The sequence below is a fragment of the Genypterus blacodes genome, unplaced genomic scaffold, assembly GCF_046128005.1.
Source record: "Genypterus blacodes isolate CSIRO-AG114 ecotype Tasmania unplaced genomic scaffold, CSIRO-AGI_Gbla_v1 ptg000067l_1, whole genome shotgun sequence".
Lineage (NCBI taxonomy): Eukaryota > Metazoa > Chordata > Actinopteri > Ophidiiformes > Ophidiidae > Genypterus > Genypterus blacodes.
In genome coordinates this window covers 3,578,803-3,601,719 of record NW_027466879.1, presented here as the reverse complement: position 1 = coordinate 3,601,719, position 22,917 = coordinate 3,578,803, and the positions used below count along the sequence as shown (strand labels likewise).

Below are 22,917 nucleotides of genomic sequence, written 5' to 3'. Positions count from 1 at the left end.
ATTTACACAACGTGTACTCGGGTTCTATGTTAGTGAACACAGGGTCGCCATCAAGAGTTTTAGAAAATGTTCCCTTACACACCTACGTCCACCAACACATGAATGTGGAGAATAAACCTTAAAGTGTCAATAGCTGAAATTAAAATAATGTTACATTCATTTTTACCCTTCTTATTCTGGCATTCAGTAAGAATGCTACAGTACAACAGTTCTCTTTGTGTGTGTGTGTGTGTGAGAGAGTGAGAGAGACGTCATATATGATGTCATCCATTCATGATTCCAAGCTCCCACTACTATAATTTGCACAATTCGTTTATTGCAAATAAAACATTTCAAATAAAACAATACACATGCCGGAGCAAGGTTTGTGCCAAGTTTGTAGTGGATTGAAGGATTCCTAACATCCATGAGAGGGCGGTAGCACGACGTAGGGACAACATTCAATCAGCTCCAGTGTGTCAGATGAGTCGAATGAGGCCTGTGGCTGGAAGATCAGCTGACAAGCAAACAACCACAGCCCACATGAAGTTGCATCTTTTGCATCCCGCACTGTGTGTAAGAGCTGCAGGAACACCACCGCGCTTTGGCGTAATCGCATTAAAAGATGAGCCGATTAAACACTGTAGAGATAAATAACCTCCGTGAAATATTCCTACTTATCATATGAAATACTTGGTGTATTTCATATAATAAGTGGGAGTATTCCTGGAAATAATTCCTCCAGGCCCTGCCGGATGCATCCTGTTAGGCTGCAGCCCGTGGATGGTGAACGGAGAGCCGGGCTCCTTTTCCACAACAGTCGCGGAGGAAGAAGGGCGAGAAAAGGCGCCGTGTCCGTGTCCGGGTCCGATCGGCGCGGTTCCGCCTGGCTGTTTGCGGGCTGTTCGGGAACAGTTAAAGACGTGTGTGCGCAGCCTGCACAAGAATGTGCCGCTTGGTGAGGGGCGGAGACAATCCTGGTTTGCATCAAATAGCGAGTAAAGCGGCGCAGACTGGCTCAGTGTGTGGACCAGCAGAATTAAGTTTACAATAGGAGGCGATGGGGATCTGTCTCGGTCCGGACGGGAGGCTGTTTTTCGCTGGTACCGACGAGTCACGCAGCCCGAGAGGCGTTTTTTCTGCGCCGAACTAACCAGAATCGTCTTCAGTAAAGTGACACCGGGACTCGAACAAGTGACCCGCCTAACATAGTTGAAGTGAAGGAGGATATCTGAGACGCAGCGTTTGTCGTACGTAACCATCGCAGGACGGCTTTAGGCATTAGGCGGACGCTCAGCCTGGCTCCCCCCTCCCTGATCGGCTCTTTCCCCGCGGGGAGGCTATGAAAAGTGGCCCGTCTGGTTCCTTTTCTCCATCCACTTCCAGCCTGCATGGAACAAAGTGTGCTTTCTGTCACGCAACCTGCGCCGTGAGGGAGATCCAGGCGGCTACAGTCGAGCCCGGGTGGCGTTGTCCGTAACCTTTCTATCAGGGTCCCCGTCCCCCTCCACCCCCCACCGATCACCATGAGGACCACCGAGGAGGCAGAGGGCTTTGAAGGCGAGGCCTCCAACACCTCCATGATCTCCGGGGCGAGCAGCCCGTATCAGCCCACCACCGAGCCCGTCCACTCGCGCGGCGTCCTGGGAGCGATGCGGTGTGACGTGGAGTACCTCAAGTCCTATTTGGGGATCTTGAAGCTGGTGGAAGTGGTGAGTTTCGGCACGACCGCGTTCTCATGATGTGTTAACCCCATGTACAGGCTGCTCAAGGCGGACAAAACAAACCCACTCATCCCATTGACGGCCAACATCAACCAGGCGTTATAAACAATAAAGGAAGGTAGAAGGGAGAACTAAAGTAGGAGCTGCTTATTAATGAATGGTGAAGAACTTACTAACTATTTACTAATGATAAGTTATTTCACAACAAACTAATGAACCACTAATCATTTTTAGACAGGTAACTTGTAAATCACAATTATTACCTGTATACATCATCATACATCCTAGTAAGGATTTTATTTTCTATGCCTTCAAGTAAAATACATCATCACACTGCTTTATTAGTATGAATCTGTCATTACATCACAATTAGTAAACAATTACTTATATACGTGAACCCTATTGGCTACTAATTCATTATGAACATATTATCTACCCGTCATTCATTAATAGGTATAAAAAAATGTCCCCTAAACTCTGGATTTGATGTGTCTTATAGTAATGTGTCAACAAGTAGTTTCCCCCATAAATGTATATTAAGCATCTAAAATCCTAAATCTTTATGTCTTGCTCTGACGTTCAGCCATGCTTTAGGAGTCTTTTGCCAAACCGTACTATTATTGTGCAGGAGACCCAGTGGATAAACCCAAACCAGCACAGCATTCCTGTTGTGACTTGGTGTCAGTTATCAGCAGCAGCAGCAGCCGCCTATAGAAGCATTCTTTATCTCCTGTGGTAGGTTAATATCCCTGCAGGGACTTCAGTGGACGTGTCAATGGGTAAGAAGAGAGTTAACACGGGCCTCTGTCTCACACCATCTCTGCCTCAATGTCACTGTCATGAACTGCACTTAAAGAAAGAATAATGAAAACACAAAGCAATGACTTCATCTGCTGATCTGCATTTTCTACATATTTGTCACTGGAAAACATATTTTAAACATTTCTTCAAACCGATACACCTAAACCAGATGTGTGGAAAGGGAGAAAAGACAACAACAAAGCAAAGTGAGGACTCCCAAAGCTCGCACAATCCAGAGGAGGAAATATCTATCGGGCCGGAGTCATTTCTCCTGTCCTGGTGCCAGAAGTCTGTGAGACGGGCCTGTGCGCTCATGCGGCGCTGTGAAGCCGTATGAAACCCTGCGTGCACAACAGGAAAAACCATGCAACTGAGGAAACTAGCAATTAACTCAAATAACCTTTTCGATAGCAGAAGTAAACGGAGGATAATGCTGTGCTGTTCTGTATTAGCCTCTCTCCTTCTGTGTTATCTTAGGGCCTACTGGTTAACCATTTATTAGCACTCTTATGCCAGGGTTAAATATGACTTCATACCACAATACTGTAAAGTTTAATGTGCTGCTGTGCTGCAACATTTTCTTGTTGCATTTTTATTCCCCTGGAGATTTCTAGAAGCACTTGAAAGCATCCATAGTGTTTTAAAGGTAATTTGGGTTCTATAGTGGTCTGAGTGAAGTGCACACAGTCCGCCTGCACCGTTGCACACACACCTGAGATGTTTGCCTCTGCATACGTGGGAAGTTTGTCTCAAAAGCCATCTGCCATCAGTGTGTGAGACGGTAACCGTAGGCAGGATTCAGGAGGAGGATTCATATTTGCAGTCTTCACCTAATTAATTTTCTTTGACTTTGCTGCACTGAGAAAATAAATCATTGTGTACCAGTATGTGCAATAAGTCTAGTATGTGTGTACTGTCATATTGAAGGTCTCTTCTCTTTATGTAACCTCTGTTTGCTTGAATACTTTATTCAGCTGATAACTGGCTTTCCTTGTTAGTCATATGCCTACTTTACCCGCAAGGACAAAACAATTGAATGTCATCCAAGTTTGTGTTCAGTATGTTGGAGGAGGAGGAGGAGGAGGAGGCCTGCCAGGCTCACTGCCAAGCTGTTATACATTCACCGGCCTTCACTTGAACTATTCTGTCCTCTGTCCTCCCAACCACTAATGGTGTCTCAGATGAGTTTGTTGATCTCCTGGAGCTGATAGATGGAAACGTAGAAGTGACCACAAGTACGTGACAGGGCCTTCTGTTGTTTTCCACCACGTTAATGGTCAGCTGCTGGTCTGCATGATAGAGCAGCTGATCATCTGTGTTGTTAATGGACCATCGCTTTGCACCATTCAGTCGCAGGGAGTGATATTATTGCTAAGTGCTAAATGGTACTTTCCAGACTGTCACCCAGCAGCTTGTATTCGCTGCGTTTAAGATCTAAACACACATCACTGTTTCAGATACGGTTTGATTGAGTGTTTGGCTTTTGTGGTGATCAGCTTTGCAAACCCTCACTGAATAGCGAGCTTGTTGTCGCGCCTCGCACGACCTTTGCGGCCGCTGTTTATACTTCCTCATGACTTTGCCGAGGAAATGTTTACTATCACGCCACCTCACTCCGCAAGCCTCACACGCAGGTAATAGTTACCTAACACTCCCAGTGTTTGCACTAACCCCTGTTTACTTAGAAAATCTAGTTCCACTCTGTCAAGACCGGAGGACCAGAGGGCCAGAGGACCAGGTGCTTGTGTGGCTGTTTCACACCGGAACACTAAAGTGCGTTTGTGGCGGTTTACATGGTCGGTCAGCTTGGTTAGGCAGGCTGGCGATAGAAGCTTGCCCCCCCCTCCTCAGTTTTACTTTGCGACATAAAATGAAACCTGAGCGGGGCGTGTCTACTGTCCTGACAGCTGGCTTCTCCTTTGTCTCTCTCAGCAGTCACTGGGTCAACAAAGCCCAACTGATATGCACCTCAGGCACTACCCCTATACTCTGACACTTCAATCATCCATGGAATTTGACACCTTGTAGTGGCTGACATCACTCCAAGCAAGTTCTTTGTTGTTATGCTACAAATTCAACAGCGTCTTGGCCTTATAGTGTAAAATGCTGGTAATCTAACATGGGATGAGTCCATATTATTGTTCAGTCTGTGTAATGAGGTTACCAGACGCTCCCAAATGTCAGCGAGCACTTCCTGCGCCGAGGAAGACGCCACGTGCTCCACTCGGTTCTGGTTGAAACATTACTTATTCTGAGCTGTGCATGTGTGTGGGAAGACATGCATACATACACACACACACACATACACCCTGTCGTTTGGGTTGAAATATAACCTACATAAAGGCAAAATGCTCCATGTCTGTGGGCTGCTGTCATGAAATGAAGCCTATTTAACATTTAGTTTTAGGTTGTTTTGTGTGTGTGTGTGTTTTATGCCAGAGGTCCCTAAGTGCTTGGAGTGCAGCATATTGTGTTGCTCAGTCTTTGCAGTGAGGCCTCTTTTCTCCTCTATTAATTTTCTGTGCAGAACAGATGGCTCATAGGAAAGCGATCTGAGTCCAAGGCAACTCACAGTGCACATGATCCCAAAGACAATGTGGACGAATGTGTATCTGGGAGATGAAAGGAGAAAGAGAGGCACTCAGGCATGCACGATGAACATCTTGTGTAAGGTTGACATAAAATCATTACTTACAAGATAAGCCCATTCGGTTCTATATGATCCCCGCCTTCTCTCCTGTGGCGGCCTGACACCTGCTGCACGGGGACTTGGGGAAAGCAGGCTTTCATCGAGAGACATGACATCATCCCACAGGCCGAGCAGCCCTCCACTCTTCTTTGGGTGTAACCTTTTGGGTTATTTTACAATCACAGACAGACTGCGATCCAGCCACATGCTGTAAAGGGGCTCTGACAGCTGCACAAAATGGAACTTGATTGGTCCATGAAGTATGGAGCAGAGAGCTGTACACACACACGTGTCCGTCTGAGTGATGGGCATCACGTGTAACAATAGCAATACTGTCCCGATGCATAATGTTATCTGTGAAGAGAGGGAAGTTCTGGTGATAAAATCATAAAACAACAGCAGAATAAGTACCTGTTGCTTATTAAACTAGATTACCAAGGCGGCTTGGTTATTGAAGGGGCAGGAAGTCCAGGAGAAGAGGTGAGGTTGAGCTAATCGCACTTTAGATGTTCAAGTAACAAGGTACAACTTTCTTAGGTAATCATTCATAGATTCAAAGTTAATCTGTTTTCGGTTTCACTAACTATTCCAGTGTTAGAAGAGCAGAAAGCTTTGTTTTTAAAGGTTTTGTATTCCTGTGGAAAATGTGCATTGGTAAAATCTGTCTGCAAATGCATGGATGATTGAATATAAAAGATATTTTTCAGGTATAAATCTTCTACACATATTTGCTGCAGATTTTGTTTTCTGCACAACCTCTAAATTGTTTTGGCCACATTTTGATCCCATAGTGACATTTATGATGCAAACCATGTGCTAGTTTGCATGTGGTGATCCAGAATGTGCAAATCATCCTCCCTCTTTACGGGTCAACCTCTTTAGCTTCATGTGAGTGGCAGTTTGCACACACACACACACAGACAGACGGCCTTGTAGGAACATAAGCCAGTGTGTGTCTTTGTGTCGAGTGTAGAAGTAAAGAAACACACCCACAGACAAATGATGATGTCAGTCCCTAAAGCATACATCCTTTTGAAAGCTCAGATTGGTGTCACAGACTTTGTGACCTCCCAACATCCCTCAGCTGAATCCCTCCATTATGTCAAATATTCATGTATGTCAAACCTGTCCTATACCGGCTGACCAAAAAGATCTGCTCTAAACTGGTTTCAACTGGGCTGCACTGGGTCTGCAATATGTCACAGTGGCATTCTCTTGGTTCTGTTATGTCTCTGGGTCGTGGTCCGTTCCGAGCCAGTTGGTAATCTGTGTGTGGTTTTGTGGGGGTCTAGATGGCAGAAGAATATCTAAATAGCAGAATTCTTCTCATACTGTGGTTAAGTGATGGATGTTTGGCGGGAAAGAGGCATCGTCACAGGCAGCCAGGAGCGAGACTCATGAGATGGGCTTATGGCCTCGGGTCTATTCATAGGACGATCGCTTCATCATCTGGGAAGCTCAGTATTTCAGTCCGTGCAAACCTTCACATCCAGTGGGAAAAGAGCTTGACCTGCAGTTCAGAAAGCCTAAATCGGACGACCACAACACGACCATTTACGATCTTAACTTCTCAATTTCTGTGTTTACTTCTCCTGCCGTTAAAACCCTGATGTCTCTCCTCTGCCTCCCTCCAGGTCCTAGCACTTATTGCGTTCATCTGCATAGAGACGATCATGATGTGCTCTCCCTGTGGAGGCGTCTACTTCTTTGAGTTTGTCAGCTGCAGTGCCTTTGTGGTGACAGGAGTCCTCCTCCTCATCTTCAGCCTCAACCTGCACACCAAGGTGCCCCATGTCAACTGGAGCCTCACGGTAGGTACATTCACACACACACACAGCCTGTGTTTTTTGCTTTGATAATCTGATGTCTGGTGAATTCATTGAGACTATATTAGCAAAATAATTGAGGAGGAAGTTCCTTTATGGAAAACTAGAAAAAGATGGGGCCTGAGTGTGTGTGTGTGTGTGTGTGTGTGTGTGTGTGTGTGTGTGTGTGTGTGCTTGCCCTGTGATGGACTGGTGACCTGCCCATGGCGTGCTCTGTCTGTGGCCCATTTACTGTTGTGATGGGCTCCTGTAGATGCAGTATAAAAGTGATTCCACAATAGTGTAACGAGCCTACACACACACTGGAGCCTCTGTTTGGATTATGCATTTTATTTGGCACCGGCTTAGACCTCAACACACTCTGTTTTTACCATGCAGACCAAAGTGGGCGTGGGGTTGTTTGGGAGGGAAGGCATGCTCAGTGTTTGAAGGAGATATCTGCACTGTCAGCTGTAAGCAAATGAGCTGGTGGGTGTCCTCCAGCAGATACTGCTTTCCTTTCCTGCACTATTTGCCTACATATACACATTAGTGGGTTGGTGTGTTCCTTGAGAGTGGAAAACTGTGTTTAACTATATTTCCAGAAGCCACACGACATACACATTCTAGTAAAGCAGAGCTCCAAATCCAACCAGAGATATCAAATTGCTCAATGGTAATTCCACCTCGAGCATGAAGGAAAGGTGCGCATTCCGGCGGTACTTTAGGGAGAATGGAACCAAATTGAAGCTTTTATTGTGTGTTTATTTTCCTTTTTTTTACCTTTAAACTGCTGATTTAGCATCTTTGAGTGGGTATCATCCAGCAGAACAGTCACTCTAATCTAAAATCCTTCTGTTGGCTCTGTGTTTGTTTTCGGAAATGAAGCGTTTCCTTTGCTCTGACAAGTTCATTACTTTCCATGAAGGTGTGTAATAGTCTGCACACGAGCTGCGCGACTTAGACTCAGACAAATATGCCGACACGAGTCTCGACTTCACATAATCCAAAAAGACTCGGCTTTGACTTTGACACTGACTTATGACCTCACTGGGACACAACAAAGCCCCCAAACCAAAGATCAATGTTTATACAAAGTTCCTGATGAATGTTATTTTTCTTTAGATGATTTCTCCAGAACGGAACAAATGCAAGCTTTATTATTTAATTAGATGTACTTGTGACTTGATAGTTTTTGTTGTAATGTATTTTAACTTTGCATGGATCTGCTATACAGTGTGTTTCTATCTTACAGTTGTGTGTAGCTCACAGAGGAGTTTGCACATGAAGGAATCTAGACTTTGGTGAATTGTGGCTTGGCATATTAGTAATGCTGCGGAATTGCAAGCTATTATGCACAAAGATATTGAGTCTTTATTCATCCAACTTTTAACTGGAGGCATTTTAATAATCTGGCCTTCATATTTGGAGGACAAAAACTTTTTTTTCCCGGGGCTTTAGTGACTAACAAACAGACGCTGCTTGGTTGCTGTCCTCAGTGTTGGCAGCACCTCACGCTGTTTATGTCTGTCAAGTTCAAAGCTGCTTCAGTCACATTGGAGTCTTGGGAATTTCACCATGAGTAAGCATTTCTGTGTGTGTTAACCCCTCTGATGCCTCCAAACAGGATGGCCACTGACTCAACAGTGTCAACAGGTTTTGATGAGATGTTGTAGGTTGTAGGTTGGATTCCATCATGAACTATAAACAGATTTAATGTAGTCCAGGTCCTGGTATTAATCTGGATTAAGGGGCCACATTAATGGTTGTTAGAATGTTAAACATGTTCCTACCAACAGCTAAGATGATGTCTGATCCGCTGAATTGAACAGTTTTCACATGTATAGAACAGTTATGCATATAGAGAGGAGAAGAAGAAGACATCTGAAATACCAACATATAATGAATTTGCACCATGAATCTTTTCCCCACCTGATTTCATTGAACGATAGTAGCAGCCTGGCTTTATGAAGGTAAAACAAAGTGGAGTCAGAGGACAACTTGGCCTTGGCAGAGGTATGAGCTCTGGTTGTGTAATGTGGTTCAGAGTCTTCTGATCGCACACTTATTTTCTGTGTGATTCCCATCACTCCATGATGTCTTTGGCAGCAAAGCAGAGCAACTCTAGATCCTAATCTCGCCTCCTTTCCTTCCTGAGAGACGCTGGACGCTGCACCCTGAAGCCCCACTCCGCTCCATGACTCGCCGATTCGGTTTAGCGTGACATTCTGGTCGCAGAGGAACGCAACGGATCACTGGCTCATTGTTTTCCCGAGCGCACCTGACCCGATAACTGTCACTCTCCTCGTCAGGCGGTAACACGGCAGAAACGGGGCGACCCTGAGGGCACAAACAGGCGAGAGCAACCAGAGCCTGGAGTCAGAAGCAGAGACAAAGAGAACAACAGCTCTTAGTATTGCTATTCTACCTTTTAAATGACAGGAACTGAACCGAATGCACTGGCAGGACACCCAGTAAATCATGGTGGTTTAGTTCTAGGAACGGAATGTGTCTCATTACAGTTAATCCATGAAGAACTTTTTTGCCTTTCACCGATATCTTCTGGTAACACTGCAGGAATGTAATCCTTTGATGTGTTTCCATCATATTTACATCGTTAACTGCAAGTTATACGCCGTATATTCATGTACGTGTTTGGCAATCCGTCAATTTGTGTTTGACCCCATGTTATTCTGCAGTATCAGCCTTCATCTCCACACACACAGCTGAGGCTCTGTGGTTATTAATAGCTTGAATGATTAATCTATCATCAGCCCGGACCAGAGAGTGTTTTTAATCTCTATATTTACTTTCCATCAAAGTAGAATCCAGTAAAAGCTTTCTTTGGTTTTGACAGCTGATTTTTTACCACCCAAGCGGATAAAGACATAAATCACTTGAATTCCTCCTTTATTTTTTTGTCCGTTCAGAAGGAATCAGGCAGAGATACTTCGTGTCCCTGGGTGACTTGTTTGTGTTTCTGGAGTTTCCTTAGTTTCAGTCCCTTGAGTGTGAGCAGCAGACACAACAGAGGAGCAACATCACATATTTGAACACAATTAAGCCGGTAAAAATGCTCTGAAACCCAACGCAGAAAAGAATCCTCTCTAAAAGAAACGACTCGGGCCAATAATAAGCTGCGTCGTGCCAGCAGTTGTGTTATTTAAGGTTTTACAGAGTGCAGGCCTGGTTACAAAGTGGAATGTGGGAATGACTTGCAAACAGAGGCGAGGGGGCAACTGCAGGGACACCGCTGATTGGATCTGGAGGAAAATTTAGGATCCAAATAACTTTCAGAAAGCTTTTGCTGCTGGAGAGAACACAGGAACTTACATGTGTAGCATTTCCTGTTTTACCAGTTGGGTGAGATGTGTGTGTGTGTGAACATTTTCCCTGCATGTGGGAGCGTAAGGCCACAGTTGAGCTCTGTATTGATTACGCCATTGTTGTGCCAGTTTGCAAGTTATTATATGAATACTTTACCCATTACACCCCAGGATCATAACAGATGATCACAGTTTGATGCCCTGCTGTGTCTGCTGTGTCTATTTTGCATGTGTGTGTGTGTGTGTGTGTGTGTGTGTGTGTGTGTGAGAGTGCCTTTGTCTTTGTGACTCAGCCATTGTGCGAGCCTTGTGTGTCATATGAGACCCCGTCTGCAACGATTTCAATCAGGCATGTGATCACGAGGGTCCGTGCCCCAGTCATGCTGAGCGCTTTCACTATTAACTCTCCCCTAATGGTGAGCACAGCAGAAAACAGGAGTGTAAAGCATCAAAGGGAATTATCTCCCTGCTTCCCTCTTTCTCCTTCCCACGTGGAAAACGGTGGGGGATGGAGCAAGGTATGTGTGAGAGACGTGTGTGTGTGTATGTGTGTGTGTGTGTGTGTGTGTGTGTGTGTATGTGTGTGTGTGAATGTGTGTGTGTGTGTGTGTGTGTGTGTGTGTTTGGGAGTAATAGGAGCAGCTAGGTGGCTTTTAACGGCGTGCTTTAGGCTTCTTTACCCCCTGCGGTTTGAAGCTGAAGCTCACGGTGAAGCAACAGGGCTGCAGCCCAAAGTGGTGGAGGGAGTGTGAACAAAATATTTCACTGTGCAGCGGAGAACCGAAACGGGAAAAGAGCTGAGGGCCGACTGCTTCAGATATGTGATTGGTTGAGTGCAGCTTTTAAGTATCGGAGGCTTAAGATCACGAGACTGTAGCAGTACTTCCATCTGGAGTAGTCACTGGTGTTACTGATGCAGAAGCTGAGGATTTCAAAATACTGTGATTACTGTTTTCAATGACATGTCCTTCTGGGTTCTAAACTCCTAAATGTATATACAGTATGAATTCTTGCAGTGCATACATTATAATACAGACGTCCATGTATTGAAGTAAACTGTTGACCACTGCTCTCTCTCAGTAGATGGGTGCTTGGCTCCATAAAGGAATGATGTCATTTATCCTTTGGTATTGGTTTCCTCGTCTTCCTAGAGAGCTGCGGGCGGGGTCGGGAATCCTCCTTCTTCATGTTTTGGGCCTGTAAAGCCCTTTGAGACAGCATATGCAATATTGGGCTGTGTGTGTGTGTGTGTGCTTCTGTAGGATCTGGTGAACACCGCCGCCTGCACCGTCTTCTTCTTCCTGTCGTCTCTCGTGCTGGTCTGCATCAACCACAACACTGGAGCAGAGATAGCAGCGGTGGTGAGTACCAGGATCCATTCAAGCAGCACAAACACGCGCCTCACTTGAATACAATGTGTTTTGGCTGCATTCACTACTTTGGTTCCCTTTGCCAAGCCTTGTGTTCATTTTTGCTTCCTTTCTCTGCTCGCACGCAGATTTTTGGCTTCCTGGTGACGGCTGTGTACGGCCTCAACACCTTCCTGGCGGTGCGGAGGTGGCGCCGCGGCAACGGGTGTCAGGGAGCAGCTCAGACCAGCGAGTACATGCGAGCACGCACGGCATCACGTGGAGAAGTGGAGGCTCGACCTGAGCTGGCATGAAAAGTGCCAGATAGTCAGACAGAGGAACAACCACACACACCGGCAGCTGACTGACACATTGTGTTTGTTGTGTTTGATTCTCAAGCGGAATGGCCGTCTCAAGCTCGACCTCTGACCTTTTGACTTCTTATTATGGCCTTGAACAGCCGTTTCACCCTGCCAGTCAACTTTAACTTCATATCTACAGACCTACCGTTTGGCTTTGTTGCTGCAGTGACACACAAACTCTCCAAAGCGCCACAACTCACCCTGGGTCGTTTGCTAAACCAGTATAAAGGAGGACTTTCATTAGGAGCTCCGCTTCCCTACAACAACTCCTGTTCTGAAGGAGGTGCTGACTTTTTAGAAGGTTGTGTGTTCAACTGTGAATGAGGCAGAGTCATGGAAGGTCAGAGCTATTGCGTGTTTTTGCTTATGTCAAGCAAACTGTGTTGATAAATGTGATGATGGATTCAGGAAGCGGCTGGGCCAGAAACATAACCTGTAGTACAATCAGACTTTGTTCTAGAGGCGCCATGACTTTACTTTTCTTTCCAGCACACTGACATCAGCCCTTTGGCTACAGCCTGCCAGTGAGGCCGACGCTCTATTCTTTATCTTAAAGATTCCACAGGCTGACACGGTCTTTGTTTCTTTTTTTTGCCCTTAAAAGCCTTTAATGGGTTATTTCCTTTACCATCAGTAAACAAAGCAGTACAGGGTCTAACTGCAATAAAAGAGTACAGTACAATAATCTATCAAAATATTTAAAGTGATGAAGACTTTTGTAAACACAGATTTGACATGAATATGAGATCAAAGCATGTGCGGCTTCCTTTAGAAGAAGAAGAGCAGGAGTTTCCCAAATATGTCAATACGAACTCGTAGGTTTTAGGTTGTACAGACTTCCATCACATTCCAAAGTGAAATTGTAAGGACAACACTGTGAGCCAAGAGAGAGTGATGAGGTGGAGTACGATGCCTTTACACACATCCTGGCTTTCAGGATGGACATATAAACAACAACGGTACGTCAATAAGGCGATTCATTTGGAAACACTCCCTTAGTCTCTATACTGAATCTCAGGTATTGACACGCCTCCTTCCAACTTTGATTCTAACAACCATTTGGAATGAAATCACCCGGGTGCCTCAACCTGAAAGCTGTACTGCCTGATGCCTTCCATATTTCTGGACACGGTCGGGCGAGCACAGAGAATGGAAGCTGGTTGTTTTTTTTTCTAATTGTCCAAATGACGAAATGTGAAGAGCAGAGTGAGGAGCGGAGCGTCGGTGAGGCCTCGTGCTAATGTTTCACTCTGAGTTTGGTTGAATCAAACTTTCTGTAAATGTATTATATGTTACACGCGTCATGTATTTTCAAATGGTAAAGCCTCCATCCATCCATCCAGACAGGAAACAAAACAAGTGTCATTGCTTTAATGTCTCCCTTCAGCCTGACTCATCATATCATACCTGCTTGTGTCTTAACAGGATGAAATGACCGACAGTTCAATGTGTGTGTGTGTGTTTTCCTGTATTGTTTGAGACCTCTGTATATAACGAGTCTGTTTTTTATAGGGACTAAATGGACTGTGTTGCGCCATCTTCTGGTCATTCTCTTAAGTGCATTCCCTACAATGGATGCAATGATGGAACACATTAGTATGAGGAGTTGATTGTGAAATCTGTTTGAAAGACGAGAAATCATCATTTCATTTCATCATTTAAAAATAGGAAAAAATGTATCATAATTGATTTGTTTCAATCTCCTAAACGGCCACGATCTCTGCTTGATGAATCGAGCTCTTCTTCCATTTCTTAAATATCTTAAAGTATGTGTTCAATTGCTATTTGTCTCGGTTTGGTGACTGACGTAGTTTGAATAGACAATCACATTTGTATTTATTTATGACACGTCAGCAGATGTTATTGGGTGTGATGTAACAATATTCACTCCTTTTGTACAGTTTATTCTGCTATCTCGCTGCAAATCATGTAAGTGGATTATGTTTGATGATAGAAAGTGACCGTCACAATACCATCACCCTGCAGTTCTTCCAATGTACAACTTTATGAAATGTCACTCTGAAATTACTGTATATTTATGAGGATAAAAAGACGAGCTTACCACTGTTTTCCCACATTAACAGCGTCTCAACACGGTCAGTTTGATTTTATGTGCGAAAGGAGAATTGATGTGCTTTTCTGTCTCTTTCTAATTCTGTGAGCTTTGCTAAAGAAGACGAGGTTTGTCTTGTACAGCATTGAAGCGTACGCATCTGTATTTTTGTATTTGAAACACTCAATAGATTTCACATTAAGAAGTTTATAGTGACAATTTAAATAAAGTGATTTGGACATTTCTGATCATATAACATTTTTTATTTAAACTTTTTTGTACAAAACATTTCTTTTTTTTCATCTAGCCGGTAGTTGGCAAGTCTGGCGTTGAAAGAAATAACAACTTTGACCTATTTTCTCCCAATGCATCATTCAACAACAACAACAATGCAACAGACCATCCTAGTAATGAGGCCACACACACGACAAATGAGCAATATTCACTTACCAACGGACAACAATGTCAACAACTAACTGGAGTAGCTCATACTCCAGTTAGCTGTTAGCTGTTAGCTGTGACTCCACGCAAAAATTAGAGGCCACACATGAAAGCCTTCCGAGAATCCTTTTCTGCTCATTTTCAGTTCACAGTGCTGTCATATGCCATATTAAGAGCAGAATTCTTTACAGTCACTGCGGCTTTCTAGTGCTTCTAATCTCTCAGTAGTGGAAGAACTAAGAACAAACACATGAAAACATGCAAAGTGGAATTCACATCACAAAAGAAAACACAGTGCTTTACATATGACAAAATAATACTGCAGTAAGTGGTTCTAATACATCATAAACAATAAAGCACATACAGGGGACAAACCGAAACAGTAGAGTTTCAATGTAGATGGAGTATTGATCGATAACAGATGGATAGCAGATTTCAGCTCCTTTCATTCACTTGAAATGAGGATATCAAATATTCCTTATGTGTCACATGAGCTCATTGGAATTTTGAAAGCTAACAACAGCATGACAGTCCAGAAAAGATTTATAAAACAAACAGCAGAGTTTCCTGCTAACTCTGCCTCTTAATGGAAGAAAAACATTACAAAAATACTGTACGTGTGTAAAGTTATTGGACAGAGGTTGTAAACAACCAACATACAGCTGTGCTCTGTCACAAATATTATTTTTTCTCTAATAATGTAAACTTTACAAATGATTTTGATGACGTTTGACAATCTGACATTTCACAACTTTAACATAACGTCATTGTCTGGGTCTTATTTAGGATCACAGCACATAAGCCAGCCTTTCCATGCAGATTTGAACCAGCTGCTCCTTTAAACCCTTTAATATGAGACCAAATATATTTCACAGCTTTATAGTAGAATCACAATGACAATGGGACACACATTTGATTCCCAGTCTGGAAGGATTTAAGGGGAAGGTATGAACCTTTTTTTTCATTTCATTTGCATTTCTAGCCATGTGCAATCACCAGTATGAAAACAGCATGAAGTTTTCTCAAATTTCTTGTGAGATGATAGATTTCGACTGTAAACAGTAATAAATGTGACTGTATCATTACCGACAATTTGTCTTAGCAGATGCCAGCTTATGTTTGGCTGCATATCTCATTTCTTTTGCCACTGATCATCTTGTTTGCTGATAATATATGCACTTGCGAGGGTTCTTGTAATTGTCTGCTCAATCTGAGTCTGACTCTGAAGAATCATCTACAAGACAAAAAAGGAAAAACACATCTTATACAGAAATCAGTTTTGATAGTATGTTGTTTTGTGAAGAACAGTTTCTTGAATCACAATTTAGATGTTTCTTCACAGAACAAAACACACAAACATCATTTCTATTTCTTATTGATAGTAGAGAATAATTCCTCATATGTCTTTGAAGTAGTTGGGAATGACATTATTAGTTTGAAATCACTCATTAATCTAAATCAGTCTAAATTCTACCTTAGGCATGTGTAAATGTTGAATGCAATACTTTGGTGCCGTGCTCTAGCATTTGCTGTAAGACAAGCGGCAGTTTGAAAGTAAATGAGCCAAAACAGCAAAGCTCCTTATCTGAATAAATATTAACCTCAGCTGTGCCATTCAGTTATCACACAGGTGCAGGAAAAACAAAGATTAATTGAGACGAATATTGAACTGCACCTGCATTTCTGTCTTGAATTCCTGAAGACTTTTGGCACCCATCGTTCTTTATTCCAGAGTTAATAGAACGGACTCTTCAACTGACAAAATTGTTGCTATAGTTACTGCCTCGAAAGGGTGAGCTACAGAATATTAGGTTAAAAGTTCCACAAACAAAGGGGTATCAATGATTTAGTCCGGCCCATTTTATTCGTTTTTTTATTTCCTATTAAATTAGTGTCAGTTCTATTAACTCTGGAATAAACAAAGGCGGATAGGCCTGCATTCATTCCTAGACAGTATAAGAAATAGAAAGAAAAGGCTAGATTGTGTACGTATGGGATAATGTTACCTCGCGGGGTGGTTGTGTCATTGATGGTCTCCCCTCCTTGCTTGAGGAAATCTGCCAGGTCATTAAAAATTATGTAAAAATCTAAAGCAAAAACGATGGTGGCAATGAACCCAAACACCTGTGAAGAAAAAGTCCTTTGATATTAATACAGGGAATTCATGTAGAAGACCGAAGAGTGTGTGTATGTGTGTGTGCATGTTCTCTAATACACCAAACATTGTTAGTTTGAAAAGTCACATTTACCGCAGCAGCCTTGGAGGAACCGTCCAAATATTTGGAGACGGCAATTATGGATATGATGAAAAAGATGATGGAAGCACTCACACATCTCAGGAAATCCTTTAAGGGTGAAGGAAGCAACACTATGACTCACACACATCCCATACTTCACTCATTATACTGGACTGACGCTGTCGTCCTTACCATCAAAGGCCAGTGGAAGCCTTGAAAGTTCTCATTGAATTTGGTGGAGTATCCAAACAGCAGGAAGAGGGCAGCCAGGAACTCTATGAGGGGAGCTGTGACGAACGCTGCTGCTGTGGACGCCGCGAAGCACACAAACGATATGAAGGACAGAACCTGGAAAAGCAGACAGAACAGAGAAAATGAGCTCCACAGTGAAACCTAACAAGGTGTAAGGTGTGTTTACAACTCAAGCAAAGGGATGTCAGATATTCATCAGCCATTTGATGCTTTTTATGACATTTACAATGCATTTAAGTGTCTGTATGTATTTCTTTCAAATTTCTTCTTTGAATCCCTATGAACATTTATGTCCACTTGAGAATTTCAGTCCCACTTCCTGTATCAAACAGAGAAACCAATGTTTAACACAGGCTTGTACACTGTCACACTAACTTTCTCTCTCCCCCTCTCTCTCCCTCTGTGGTTCTCAGATACACACACACATCCCAAACACATATGTACTCTCACACACACCCACAAACACAGATGTGGTGTGTCTAATGAAAGAAGATGTTTAAACTGTCTCTGTGCGGCCTCGTAAACTACAAACGTCAGTAAAGTAGGTCTGCCGCGCCATTCCACTGGAGGAGCTGGACGCCAAATCAGTGCAAATGGAAGCGAGTCCAGACACTGTAATCTCAAACACACTCGGCCATCTTGTCTTTGTTTCAGCACAGGCCTGAGGGCACGAACTCCCCCTGACTCAACTCAAAGTGCTTCTTTTTGCTGTTTTTTGGTTGAATATGTTTACAGAAGAAAGCATTCGTCATGACAACGAGACATTTTTGAGGTTTCGGGACTTTTTTATACACAGAGAGGGGGAGTAAATAAAAAGAGACAGGGAAAGAGATATTAATGAGACCAAGGAAATGTGATACACGTGTGAACTGGAAGTTCCTTAAGGAGACGAAGCAGCGGTGACTTGTACATTCAGGCTGTACAGGTGGGGAATAATAACATTACTGCTGATGAACCATAAAACCATAAAGAGATCCAGGCTGTGTAATGTTCACGTTAATGAAGACAATAGGATGACAAACAGAGCGACAGCAGCTCGCCACAGCCAGCACAGGTTGTGTTGAAATGACACAAGAAGTATTAGATGACATCAGTGTTAGTTAGTTCGATGATCTCGTAGGTCAGGTTTTTGCAGAATGACATCATACCACCGTAAAGGCAGGGGAGACACAGGGGGGGGGGGGGGGGGGGGGGGGGGGAACAAAAAGGAGAAAGCCCACCCACCTGAATGACAGGTGTGTTACAGTGAATGTCTGAAACAGGACAGGAAGAGCTGGCACTAGTTGGAACTCTCCATGAATAACCAGAAAAGTTCCCACAAATGCACGAATACAAGTAAATATTTCATTTCCACTGTCTGCATATTTCTCGTTTCTCCTTCAACAAAGCTCATTCAGTCAGCATCGCACATAATACATCGTTCAGAAGACCTGCAGTGATAAAGAACAATGAAGATTCTTCTGTAGATATTTGAGATTTAGCAGGGAAAAAGAGACTCAAAAGCAACTTTACCTTCAACGAGGTTCATTCTAATTTGTATAGTGTAGTATAGTTGTGACCTCCAGCACTGTTTGCTGTTTACGTGTCTTCCACTCTGTTCTTGCAGGTTGTGAAGCTCTATTTACAGGTACGCGCGCTCTGTAAACCACTTACAGACGACCAGAAACACTTTGTAACAGCATGCGACTTATAACAACAACTGCCTAAATAATTACAAGCACAACAAGCTAGAGTTCTACACTAACAAAGGGGTTCTTGAATATTCAGTCAGGTGAACTCTAACTAGAGCGTATTTGTTGTGTCTTTTTAAATGTGTGCTGCTGAGGTGGACCTAATGAGCAGGAAGGTGAGTTTGAACGTACAGAGAGCTCAGAAAAACAAAAGCAAATGAGAATTCAGCTAATCCTTGTTGTGTATTTAATAGTAAGCGTAGGCGGTGCTCGTCTTTACCCTGCACTACACTACAAAGGCATTTTTGCCAACATATTAAGTGGGGCACCCTGTGATTTAACATTCCTTATCTGCTTGTCCTTGGAGTGTCTGAGAGTAAAAATGTTAATGACACAAACAGGGTGGTCTGACACACTGTGTGTAATAATGCATGTGCAGCAGGAGAAGTGTCTGACTCACACTTCCAACAAGAGTTAAGCCACAAGCTGTTTTCTCTGGAAGCCTCACGTCTAAAGCTTCAGCTTCACATTCAACCGCCTGTAAGCGTTCAATCGTTTCAAAACACGCAATAAAAATGCGATACTTCATTTCATCGTGAGTGAGCGGCTTTCAGGTTAGCTCACACACACACACACACACACACACACACACACACACACACACGGTGGACTTGGCAGAACATTAGAAGTACCAGATGAATAATTACATGCAAAAGTATGAAAACACCATAACACAACCTTCCCTCAAGTCTTCTAATTTCACACTTTGTTATGCTTTCTCCAACTTTACGAGGTGTAAGTTGTGGTACATTGGCTTGCATGTTACTTGAGCACATATTGAATTCTTCAAATGTCCAAAACGCCTCAGCCATCCAGCAGTAAAGAGGCTGTATTGTGTGTTAAGTACAGTCAGTATTTAACCAAAGCCTGCTGTGCTGCAGGCTGCACATGATGGCTGCAGCATGAAGGACACAACTGTGGGGAAGACAACTGCTCTCACACATGAGCATGAGCTGCATGTCACATGACAGCAGTGTGAGTTTATAATGGGTCTCCTATTGATGATGAAGAGCTGTTGGCGCAGAGCAGAAGGTCAGAAGGTCACTGGTAAGAGCTCATACCTCTGTGTCTATGTGTCAGAGTGCCAGGTTCAGATGCAGACAAGGATCTGGACCTGCTTTCACCTCACGGTTCTATTGTGGCTTGATTGTTGTCGTTGTGATCGGTGGATTAAATTTGAAGAACTTGACAATATCTGTCTCCATTCACTTCAAAAGAAATCCCTGGATGAAGAGACCTAGATGTAGATCAATGCTCAGTCGTGCCCCATCTACTTGTGTTGTTCAATCGGTTTATAACTTATTGTGTAATAGTGCTCACAAGAAGAACAGAAACCAAACAAGGGTGAGAGCACAGATAGCACGGCGTTCTTGGTGGAGAGCCGAGAATCAGCAGCAGATGAGTGAAGACGGCCCTTCCTGTACAAGCCATGATGCACACACACACACACACACACACACACACACACACACACACATACACACACACACACACACACACACACACACACACACATATACCCCCACACACAAGGTCTCATTTCCTGTTTATTTTTTTCAACAACTCTACGCTATTTTGATCAATTAGACACCAACAACCACACGCACACACACACACACACACTGACCCGGGCTGTCTTAACCTCTGACACCGATGGAATCAGGCTGCTTACATAGAGGATCTAAACTACAGAATAAAAGTTTGCAGAGTTTCTATGAACCTCTCCCACTATAATGCAAACCTCGTGACTGACATATACTAACATGACAACAACTACACTCTGATGGACTCCATGTGTGCATAGCGGTGACACACACACTACACGATCATATCCCTCTGAAGTCTTTACAAGCACTTTAGAAACAAAGTATCCAGAGTGCTGCAGCATAAAGTCGCACTAAAGTAGTTTCAAAGTGATTCTTCTGTCATTTCTTACCACTTCAGCAATAAGCAGCATTCCTTTCCTGGACGAGGCGAACTCTCTGCTCGGAAGAATGGTCTGTAAAACACTCTGGCGTGGGCGAGTCGGCTGTGGAGCCTCGATGTCCCCCATTGTTACAGCAGAAGATGATGACTCCGCTCCTCTTCACGCAGAGCGAAGGAGGCGATTGACGGAGGAAACCGCACACAGCCACAGATACGTGGAGGCTCGTTGGGAGGTGGAAACGGAAATAGTGACAGCGCGGAAACGTAGCGCACACTCCCGAAGAAAAAGCGCAACATCTGCATTCTCCAGATGTGAAACACGACGCGGCGGAGCCTCCGGGTGGAAACTCACAAGTCAGAGGAAACTTCTTTATTGCGCCCATGCAGGACATTTCATGCATCTTTTATGAATCACAATCATATATAGCAACATATAACCTTGTAATAAGTCATTTCCTTAAGTTTCTTCGAAGTTCCTTACAGTAGCTTAAGTTTTAAAGCTATAGTAAGGAACTATTTTCAATCATGTATGCTCAGAGAATGGCGGAATTCTTTTAATCACATTTCCACATATTTTGCTTTAATTCCAAACATACAACAGTGAAGAAAAATCGAATTTGGGAAAACCCTAAGCACAAAAAAATCCATAAATGACCACTAGGGGCGTCGCTGCTTCAATGATCAGTCATGTTGCTCTCAGGTGGGAGGAGCCAAGCAGGACTGAGGCGCAGCAATGGTCCACATCATTCCACTCACAACACACACACACAGACTGATGATGAAGAAGTGATGATGATGATGATGTGGTCTTTCCAACTTAATTTATTCTTGGTTCTTCTGAATCTGGGTACCACTTCTCAGCTTGTTGAGTGTGATGTTCTTGCAAAGCATGGCGCTGTCCACACACAGCACCACAGCAGACATGAGACCCACTATCTGCAAATAGAGAGCAGATATAAGAACAAAGGCAGGGATTACACCAAACACCAGGTTTTTATTTGCATTTTCCACTCTGTCTCAACTCTTGTGGAATTGAGGTTTGTTAATTATGAGGAAATATTATCTCACCCCTCCAGCCAGTGTGCCTCTAACAGAGTATGTGGACAAAGCAATCAGGCTCAAGACGGTAAAGAGAACAGCTCCAAACACCGAATTGAAGGCATCCTGAAGAGAAGAGAGTCAAATTCAGTATTTTACAAACGCAGGAGTAATTAATAACATTAAGAACAATAAAGTCAGGATATCAGCATGCTTGGTCACTGTTACACCTAAATACAGCAGAATCATCATTAATGTCAAAATATCAACAATACAAGAAAAGACTTATTACAGAAACTATCATCTATAATCTAATTTGATGTTTTGCAGCGTCAACAAATCACCCACAATGAGCGGCCAGAAGAAGAAAGTGAACTTCTTGTTGAGCTTGAGGACGTAGAGCAGCAGCAGAAGAAACGTGATCACAAACTCCAAGGCTGTGGCTGCGATGTACTTTGGTCTTGATGCTACAGTGAAACACACAAACGCTACAAAAAGAGTCACCTGGAGGCCAAAAACACACACACACATGGAAACACACACATCAGAGAGGAATGACTGCAACAACAAACACTTCACTTATCCTCCATCAGAGCTCAACACTTCCATTTCCTTTTAGTTATTTCGCTCACTTGTATTTTTGGAGAAAGAGGAACAAATAATGTAGCAGTTTCGTTTGTGAGCTCTCTGAACATCCTTTATAAAGCCTTTATCAAATAATGCATCCATTTGCTTTTTTACTTACAGCTTCTAAAATGATGCTGTTTTCATTTGAGCAATCTAATTGTGTCAGCATTGATATCTAATAAACCAGATTTCTCCAACCCTAACTCTCTAAAATACAAATCACAGCCTACATATCATATCTTACAGCCCAATGTATAAAGTGAAACATGTAGAAGGTTCTGGTGTATCACCATCTCTGTGAGTTTGAAGACTCCCCTCCTGGATTTGAAGAAGGCCGTGTCCACCTCCATGCTTCTTCTGTCACTGTCACCCTCTTCGACAAGCTCGTGAAAAAGAATTTGCAAAACTCACTCCATTTCCTGAACTACTTCCTTTGTTCTGTGTAGGAAATGACTCTTGTAACATATGCAGTGTGTTCACACCTCCGCTTCAGCGTTACTCAAAACATTTGTTCTGCCTTGCACATGAGCAAACACAGAGCTGGACACTGAATGGGCCTGTAATCTGTTCAATGGTGA

At 43.3% G+C, this 22,917-nt stretch overlaps 3 protein-coding genes across 3 annotated transcripts; 1 reads left to right on the top strand and 2 right to left on the bottom strand.

Moving 5' to 3' along the window:
* Positions 1-511: 511 nt before the first annotated feature.
* Positions 512-14,344, top strand: cmtm4 (CKLF-like MARVEL transmembrane domain containing 4). Its single transcript, XM_076155290.1, has 4 exons — positions 512-1,691; positions 6,828-7,004; positions 11,587-11,685; positions 11,823-14,344. Exons 1-4 carry the CDS (start codon positions 1,506-1,508, stop codon positions 11,985-11,987), a joined length of 627 nt encoding a protein of 208 aa, XP_076011405.1. The 5' UTR covers positions 512-1,505; the 3' UTR covers positions 11,988-14,344.
* A 1,160-nt stretch (positions 14,345-15,504) lies between these two features.
* On the bottom strand, positions 15,505-20,955 carry LOC143004428 (CKLF-like MARVEL transmembrane domain-containing protein 3). The gene is made up of 5 exons (XM_076155291.1): positions 20,685-20,955; positions 16,959-17,114; positions 16,779-16,874; positions 16,536-16,653; positions 15,505-15,763 (listed from the first exon to the last, which is right to left on the bottom strand). The coding sequence occupies exons 1-5, from the start codon at positions 20,799-20,801 to the stop codon at positions 15,735-15,737; spliced, it is 516 nt and encodes a 171-aa protein (XP_076011406.1). The 5' UTR covers positions 20,802-20,955; the 3' UTR covers positions 15,505-15,734.
* A 74-nt stretch (positions 20,956-21,029) lies between these two features.
* cklf (chemokine like factor) lies at positions 21,030-22,827 on the bottom strand. The gene is made up of 4 exons (XM_076155292.1): positions 22,630-22,827; positions 22,061-22,216; positions 21,743-21,838; positions 21,030-21,610 (listed from the first exon to the last, which is right to left on the bottom strand). Exons 1-4 carry the CDS (start codon positions 22,687-22,689, stop codon positions 21,497-21,499), a joined length of 426 nt encoding a protein of 141 aa, XP_076011407.1. The 5' UTR covers positions 22,690-22,827; the 3' UTR covers positions 21,030-21,496.
* Between the last annotated feature and the right edge of the window lie 90 nt (positions 22,828-22,917).